General features: G+C 34.2%; 3 protein-coding genes across 3 annotated transcripts in view; 1 reads left to right on the top strand and 2 right to left on the bottom strand.

The window, feature by feature from the left end:
- Positions 1-3,320, bottom strand: part of LOC107487222 (glycine-rich domain-containing protein 1) — a 5,084-nt gene extending 1,764 nt beyond the window's left edge. The window contains exons 1-7 of the mRNA XM_016107835.3: positions 3,162-3,320; positions 2,563-2,734; positions 2,291-2,408; positions 1,946-2,200; positions 1,074-1,529; positions 396-934; positions 44-227 (exon numbers count right to left, since the gene is read on the bottom strand). Coding sequence (XP_015963321.2) covers positions 44-227; positions 396-934; positions 1,074-1,529; positions 1,946-2,200; positions 2,291-2,408; positions 2,563-2,720 — 1,710 coding nt within the window. The 5' untranslated portion in view covers positions 2,721-2,734; positions 3,162-3,320. The remainder of the gene's footprint in view (positions 1-43; positions 228-395; positions 935-1,073; positions 1,530-1,945; positions 2,201-2,290; positions 2,409-2,562; positions 2,735-3,161) is intronic.
- Positions 3,321-4,169: 849 nt separating this feature from the next.
- LOC107487223 (uncharacterized protein At4g37920) lies at positions 4,170-7,239 on the bottom strand. Its single transcript, XM_016107837.3, has 6 exons — positions 6,914-7,239; positions 6,223-6,500; positions 5,750-5,915; positions 5,385-5,629; positions 4,771-4,958; positions 4,170-4,633 (listed from the first exon to the last, which is right to left on the bottom strand). The coding sequence occupies exons 1-6, from the start codon at positions 7,122-7,124 to the stop codon at positions 4,417-4,419; spliced, it is 1,305 nt and encodes a 434-aa protein (XP_015963323.1). The 5' UTR covers positions 7,125-7,239; the 3' UTR covers positions 4,170-4,416.
- A 900-nt stretch (positions 7,240-8,139) lies between these two features.
- The window catches only part of LOC107487224 (polyadenylation and cleavage factor homolog 4), a gene marked incomplete in the record, with an annotated part of 5,953 nt that continues 5,637 nt past the window's right edge, over positions 8,140-8,455 (top strand). The window contains 2 exon segments of the mRNA XM_016107838.3: positions 8,140-8,282; positions 8,380-8,455.

Here is an 8,455-nt window from a genome sequence, read left to right as displayed (position 1 = left end):
GACAATATATTTTACAAACAAATGATTTTGAATAAATGCATACCATCGTGGAGCCAGTAAGCTCAAAGAGATGAGCATCATTTTTTATTTTCTTAAACAACCAGAGGTTGTTCATAACAGACCATCCATCTTCCATTGAGTTAGCCAGGACTCGAGTTTCACCAGAATTCATGAGGCCAACAACCTCCTTTCCTATACTTCCTGTGTTTTCTGAGTCCTTCAAATCCCTGCAATATAATAATAAGTGAGACTGTGAGAAGGACCACTAATATTGTTTGTTGCCTAACCAAATTTTATTGGAAATCATATGGAAAAACGATCGCATTGTTCGAATTGGCGGCATAACCATAAGGAATCAATGCATGCATTTATTTCAAGTAGTTCCTAAACTGTACCTCATTAGAAGGCTTATGAATGTGGTGCCAGTTTCATCTGTGGCATGAGTCCAGTTCTTGGCATGGCGAGCCCTAACAGGAAGATTGAAGAAACATGCATTTTTCGAAAATGGGGATGACCGAGTCATTTCAAGCACATATGGAGCAGAAACTGGGACAGTAAAGGAGATGGCTACTCTTAACATGATTGGCTTTGAGCTAATTGTACCAGAACTTGGCACCAACTCTAACCATTTCTCAACAGAGAGTTGTGAAACTGGGTCTAGATAGTCTTTCATGGGGAATGAAGCAGATCCCAATGTCTTTGCTGATCTTCTAATTGCTAAGCTAGAAGAAGAATGTGACATGAGCTCAAAATGTAGCTCCCCTGTAGGCTCACACTGGAATGATGCAACTTGTTTTTCTTTAGATTCTGACAAAATACTTAGTCTCCTTTTAGCATTAAGAAATGCATCAGGCTGTGATTTGGAAAATATGACATGAAGACCTCTTTCTTGTCCCTCGGGTAAGTTTTTAACCCCAACAAACTCTAACAGAACCTGAAAAGTAATTCAGGCGTAAATTACATCTACGAGAACGTAATTCTAAGGTCGAGTTTATGCTTTCCCCGTTTCAAAATCTCTGCCAATTTAATTATTTAAACAAAGTAGTTAAGTGAAATATCAATGTATAAAGTACCTCCACGATTTTCCGATCTTGTAGCAAATTTTCATGTGGATTTTCATCTGAAGGAACAACCTTCTTGCGAATCATGGTAGATGAATAAGGGCTACTTGTGACAGGAGATGGAGCATTACCCCTATACATTGCTCCAGACTTCCAATATCTTGTACCAAATGTGTTTTCCCACTGTTTTGTTGTTCCAGAAAAACCAGTATCCAGTTTCTTTCCTTTAGTTCTGTCTGAGTCTGTATCATCATGTTCCAGTACTTTTCCAAGTGCTTCGTTGAGGTCTTTACAATAAGAAGCTGGATGCAACTGGTGAGAGTGCCAGATTAGGTCGATGTCATAAGTCGGAACACAGAAGCGCTTGATACCCTTCTCCTTGTTACTCTTGATAAGATATAGGAAGCCTTTGTACCTGGCCACGGCTTCCCTGATAAACAGATCATTTTTCGTGTGGGGTCTTGATACCTTTCACAAAGGAGAAAGATAGGATCCATTCAGAAGATAAACATTTTATGAACTTTCCATGAACAATAATTGACCATTAATAAAAGAAACTACAAAATAAAAAAATTCCCAAAACCACTTGTTATTCAACTACAAATAGACCAACCAGTGACCTGTGGACTAATCTCATTTGGTAACTATCTCATGACAGAAATATAGAGATACTCAAAGACATAAATCTGTTCCGAACAGAACACTATATATTAAAAAGCAAGGGAAATATAGAGATACTCAAAGACATAAATCTGTTCCGAACAGAATACATATATTAAAAAGCAAGGGAAATATCTCTATCTTGGGACAAAATTTTCCTAAATTTGTGGTTACTCAAAAACCTGAGACAATAGAAATAGACAAAAACACGAAGTCTCCATTACCTGGTAAAAGAATGGACTCTGCCTCTTGGCAGCTGAAACCAGATCATATTTGGTGTATTTTGCAAGACTTGAAATCCTTTCAGAGATATCCTCTGGAAGAAGGTTAGTCAAATCAACATTGTAGGGCTCATTAGGATACATTTTATTCCATATTTCTTCAGTTTGCCTGCTACAAACTCCTTCAACAGTGGAGACAACACCAAAGTTGTCGAGTATCCGACCGTAAAGTTCCTCACAGTCAGACTTGTATCTTACCTGTGGAACAGAACCAAAACATTACATTAGCATCTCAATTCCATCAAATAATCAGGAACATGTAAATATTTTTCTGGTCTGAAACGCTACCGGGTTGAGCTTGTGACAGTGCCAAACCCATTCACAGTCAAGAGGAACTACCAGAGGCCCTTCAAAGATCCGAGACTCAGAATGTTTCGCGAGCAAGGGAAGCCAACAAGCATTGTACCTAGTTATGCATTTTCATTGAGTTAAACTAGATAAGCAAACCAAGAGTTTGAAGGTTAAATCCTTTCTCACAGGAAAAATATCAAACAGCTGGTAGATGTGAAACTCCATAAACAGCAAGGGAAACAAATAAATATAATTCAGAGAATGTTCACCTATAGATTGCCCTGTCAAGAGCAGAACCATCATAGAGGTGACGATTCCTATCTACAGCTGCAAGGAACTGAAGCTGTTTTTTCGCGGCGGCTTCAAGGTCCACACTTACTGCAATGTTCTGAGCTTCCATCCACTCTAATTCTTGCTGTGGTTCCATTCTCTCAATTCAACCTGCAAAACACACTCTCTTTCAGAAACAATCTGGTATAAACTTCAACCGTTAATACATATTAGTCAACCATATATGTCATCAAAACTGAAAATTTATCCAAGGAGAAACAAAATTGATCAGATTCTTGTGTTATCAGAAGGAATGGTACCAGACAATGAATGTGGCAAATTCAGATAAAAAAGAGACCTTGCATCACAATTCAGAAGTTGGTCAACGGGAAAGATTAGAGTGAAAAAGAAAGGGACCTAATTTCCAAAATCTTTGAAACCAAAACTTAAGAGTGTGTTCCTGATCAGATAAAACACTATGATCATCCACTATGTATAAAGTCAATTGGTTTTTGAATCACTATTCACTACTACAAGAAATAAATAAATACAAATAAAAACAATTGACTCATATTTCTTTCCGTTAACGGTTACATACCTGGAAAGTGGAAACAACAAAGGCAAAAAAGGTGTTGGTTCTTGTACAGAAATTTGCTGAAGGAGAAAATGTGTTTATGAAACAGCTTTTATATATCATTAAATACATATAATATATATTGATTGATAAGATATAATTGGATTACATACTTATTGTGCATGCTATTGGCAACATTAATAATTGAGATATCATTGGGATAGAGTTGTACTTGTACTGCAGCTCAAACTAGTACCAAAATTGCACGTCAACAATCGAAGGTAGTCTGCATGTACAAGACGAGATTCAAATTCTCGATACTGAATTGATCACTTGACAAACTCAAAATGGTTAAAGGCAGTACAAGTTGAAGTAGTCAAGTAGCTACCCTATCCAAAATTAAGGCTCTCTCATTTATATGTATATATAATTTTAGTATGAGATAATAGAATTATTTATAATCTAACAAGTTTGATTTTTCATTTGTAGCCAATTTTATAGAATTACTTCTGAAGTGTTATAAAAGTTACACAATTGGTTATATCTCTGATATAAAAGTTTATACAAATGTAATTTAACCAATTAAATTGAACAAGTCTGTCTGGATTCAAGTCCAATCCAATCGAATTTAATTATTATAGTAATATATAGATAAATAAATAATAAATGAATTCGAGTAGAATAAACTTTGATATTGTAATAATGACAACAAGAACCTTCATTTTTAAAAATTAAAAATTGCAATGGTTGTGGTGTATACAATTTTATCTTTGTTATTTTTCTAAAACTTTTAATCAGTATCTGAAGAGTAATGATTCAGAAATTCAAAGTGAACTTCCCTTGTGCCGTACGAAAAGCTATAAGTATATAGGTATTATATTTCCTTTTCTTAGCATTTTAACCATGCCATAAAGCACTTGTTAAAAATAGAATTTATATGCAGTCACAAGAAACCCTTTTTATCAATTAAAAAGGTTCTTAAGGCTAAATGAAAAAATATTTGCATATATAACATAGTTTTCTTGCTTGGGTTATCAACAACCTTATTGGTGGCAGAAGGTTGAGGTTTCCATTTGTTGATATTTTATATATATAAATAGGTAGCTAGAGAGATGCTTTATTAATTTGTACCTAAAAGAAATACTATCCAAAATTATGCCATGAAAACATGGATTAATAATACAATTCTCCTAAATTTTAAAACATACACTATCCTAAAGTCTACAAGTCCTTTTTCCCTCACATTTAATCATTTTCTCTGCTTCAACTTGCTAGTGCCTTAAAACTCATCTAATTTAGACTCCTCTATTGGCTCAGCCTTCTCAATGGGGGGTTTTGCCAGATATTCCTCTTCAATAGTCTCCTTCAGAATAAGCAATCTCCGCATAACTATTGGTTGATCCAATTGCCTTGCTTCCCTAAAATCTGCTTCTTCCTTGTTCAGATTATATGCATCAAGCATGATCTTTATCCACTTGTGCAGCTCCTTTGGGGTACTTCACAATCACATAATCAAGATTAGAGATCACAATATTTACAAAAGAAGATGCATTTCAAAGAGTTTTGATTTCTATGCATTGTCAATGTAAAACGCTTTTATCTATTTGATTGAATAAGTCGGAAACCCACTCACGTGTATAGAGCATCAGGGATCTTGACTTCATGTTCATCGCCGGGAGAGAAGGCCGTTGCCAATGCAGAAAATCGCTCCTCGGGGTCTGTGATGTTCAACAGATGCTTAAGTAGCTTGATTTCTTTTGGAGTAATACTCCTTAAGCTGCTCTTTGTGGCCTTGTACAATTGGTACATTATATCTTTCACCTGCATAATATAGAGAGCAAGGTTGTGGGACATGCAGCAAGCAGTTTAAGGATAACTCGTAAGCAAAAAAGAAGTTTAAGGCACCATGGATTCTATGCTAGAAGAACAAAGTAGGAGGAGTTCCATATTGTACAGATCAATTTAAGAATCAGAACAATCAATTCAGTACATTTCCAGTTAGATCTTAAGACCCTGTATGAAACATTCATGGTAACAACACTTTAATGTTTTTAAAAAAGCAGAAGCGGCAGATACCATTAGATGGAAATTATATCAGCTCACGATGCGAACACAATCTACTTTGTCTGATGTTTTTAAAGCATCAACATTATTGGTTTGCATAATTTTAAGCATACGTTTGTCTTTTTTGGAAGATGGTGGGAGAACACCAACAAAACCATTCAACATCAAACTTCACAATCATACCTCTTCCTTCATTGTGGTAGATTCTTTTGCTTTAGCCCAAGCACCATTGATCAACAATATCAATGAAGAATCAAGGTCCTTTGCCTTCGCAAGGCTTTTGATCTTCTCACAAGCTACATCAATAGAAGGAGAATCAAGGATATCATCAAACTTAGCCTGCGCATCATCTAACGTCTCGACATTCTCCAGAGTATTATCATACACACTGACAGCCGACAAGCATCTTGTCCCGAGTCTCGCAATAGCTATTAAACAAGAAGTCCAACATAAGAAACAGGCAAGTTGAGATACAATAAAAAGTATGAGTTTTTATTTTGGCCAAAAATAATACGATTTCTTGCAATCTTATATAGTCTCCAACTTACCATCACGATCCTCCAAGCCATTGAATGTATCTGCAATGAGATTAAGGTAGCGGAAGAATTCTCCTGTAAAGTCTTTCCTCCTTCGAGCGACTATGGCATTAATGTCAGTAGGGCTATCTTGTATCTCCTTGAGAAGGTCACAGTGTCCTTCCATTTCATCATCAATCTGCAATGCTTACTCCTGATCAAACAGAATCGACGAAAGAAGCTCTAAACCAAGAATGTGTCTAGATATGAACAAAATTTTTCTATGGATTAATCTATACTTTCAGTTTCTGACAAAATACAATAGTTAAGAAGAAACATGCAAGACAATGAAATGATCTGCAAATATGGATTGATTTTTTGTTTTCATGACAAAAGGGCAATAGTTTTAAAAAATTAACAAAAAGAACTCTTTGCTTTTTCCAACTTCCATTCAGCAACAAAAGGCCCTATTCATAAATTCAACATTCTAAAGAGGCATCATTTACCTTCTTCACCCTTCTCCCCAATGAAACGAGTTTTTCTTTCATGGTTGGGTCTTTCTCCATATCTGCCCTCTTTTGGCACCTGTTGTAGAAGTTGTCCCTGTATTTGTTCCATTCCTCCCTGAACACCAAATACTTCCTCCATTCCTTTGATTTGGTCTTCTCATTCAAGAATAAATCTATGATTTTGTCACAAAACTGAGTCATAGTGTATCCCTTTGCAATTTCAACCTCCTCTTGCTCCTCCACTCGAGCTGTCGACGCGCTGCTTGCTTGTGGACCTGAAATGGAATTTCGATTTTAAGCACGACCCGAAAAAATCACTCCTAGAAACAAAATAGTTTGAAAACCCTTCACAAACAAGACACAAGAAAGATATAAGAAAATGGACCATACACACTATTATTGTGCCATATAGTTAGCACTAGTGCTCTACAGAAAGCAAATCATTAACAACAAAATCACTAGTGCTCTACTAGAACATTCATGTTCCTCCACAACAACAACAACAACAAAGTGGCAATCACTTCATAGTATATTACTACCCAATTCAAGTAACAGCTTTATCACTTCAAATAGACAACAAAAAACTAAACTTTTTCAAAAACCCATTCAAGCACAGATAATTGAAACAAAAAAAAAAAAGCTACAAAGAAACCAAAAGAACATGCTAAGTGGGAAAATGGACACTTACTGGGTAGAGAGGCGCATAGGAGGATATGGGGTTTGAAATTCTGAGGGAAAAGTTTTGTTCTTTGTTTTGTGAAGAAAAGTGAAGACTTGGAAGCAGAAGAGGGAGAAGGGGTGACGTGGCAAGCTGGGGAGAGATTATCATTGAAAGGGATAAGGGTGGGAGTGGTGCTGGTGGTGTTGAAGATTGAGGTGCAAACCTCGTACCCCATCATCGTACTAGAGACAATTTTGGTGTTCAGTTTGGCATAGCAAAGGAGAACCAAGGTAGCTTTAGCTGAATCTATAGCGTATCCAGTTCTTCCAGCAAGAAACACTTTCAACTTTCAAATGAAAATGGAAACAGATATTTTAAATTTTTAAAATTTGAAATTAGAACATTAACTTATATTGTAATTGAGTTTTTATATTTTTTTATTTATTAATAACAGATTTTCATAAAATAGAAAGGAGTGTATAAAACTATATTTAAAAATTAATAAAAATAAAATAACATATTTTTTAGATAAATATTTAATTATTTATGAGAATAAATTTTTATTTTTTAGATTTTTTTAAAATATTTTTTAACGAAAAAATACTTTGTTTAGTTACTATTAAATTAGATTAAAAGTTTTTTTTACAGGTAAATCTAAAAAAATATCTCTCAAAAATTTAGGTACGAACAAAAATATTTCTAAAAAACCAAACGATAAAAAATATCATAAAAGATTTATAAAGACAAAGTTAGCTATAAAACGTCAATTTTAATGTGTGATAATTATATTTTTTTTAGTGTTTGGTAAATAGCTTGCACATTTGATTAAAATGTTTTTGGCATCATAAATTCATAATAACAAACAAGCAAAAAAAGCACTTGATGACTAGATACCAAATTTTAATAATGAAAATATATTAATGATGATACTCAAAAAATAATCGTATATATATGACTAAAATATAATTAATGATAAAAATAATTTTAAAAAATAAAACAAAAATTAAGTGTTAAAAAATAGTAAAGTTTGACAAAAATAACCAATGAACAACTGAGTTTTTATTGATAAAAAAATATTAAACTATTAATATCTTTGCCGAAATGACAAATTAATCTGATTTTAAAATCAATTCTAAATTAGAATTATTACTTAAATATTTAAACACTTTATTTTACTTAAAAAAAATTCTGCATGAATTGTCTTATTTGGTCAAAGGAATTACGTGTGTCTTGTTATTACTCGGAGTCCACTTTACTTTCTTCCTTTCACAAAACAGAGGAGAGGAGGGTTAAAAGCCTAAGGAAGAAATAAGGAGAAAATGGGAAAAGAAGTGAGAAAAAGAAAGATAACTCAGAGAAGGCATATGGTCACTGATTCTTCTCCTCTTCAACAATGGTATGCATGTCTCTTCTTTTTTCTTCTTCTTCTTCTTTCGATTTCATAGTTTTTTTTTTCTTAATTTCAAATTTTTATTTAAACTTTTTGATTTTAGGTCATTCATCCTCGATGATTTCCTTTCAAGGCCAATCAGCAACACCTTATTCTCCTCCGGCGATGCTGCTCACCGC

Source organism: Arachis duranensis, chromosome 5 (genome assembly GCF_000817695.3).
Source record: "Arachis duranensis cultivar V14167 chromosome 5, aradu.V14167.gnm2.J7QH, whole genome shotgun sequence".
In the NCBI taxonomy this organism is placed as follows: Eukaryota; Viridiplantae; Streptophyta; class Magnoliopsida; order Fabales; family Fabaceae; genus Arachis; species Arachis duranensis.
The sequence above is the reverse complement of the archived record's forward strand: the minus strand, read 5'-3'. Positions and strand labels throughout refer to the sequence as shown.

Bases quoted from the DNA above. Each gene is read 5' to 3' on its own strand.
- LOC107487223 (XM_016107837.3), bottom strand. From the start codon at position 7,124: ATGATGGGGTACGAGGTTTGCACCTCAATCTTCAACACCACCAGCACC. The intron at 5,916-6,222 runs GTAAATGATGCC...TAAGCATTGCAG, and splicing joins TGGGGAGAAGGGTGAAGAAG to ATTGATGATGAAATGGAAGG. The intron at 4,634-4,770 runs GTGAGTGGGTTT...GTGATTGTGAAG, and splicing joins ATCCCTGATGCTCTATACAC to TACCCCAAAGGAGCTGCACA.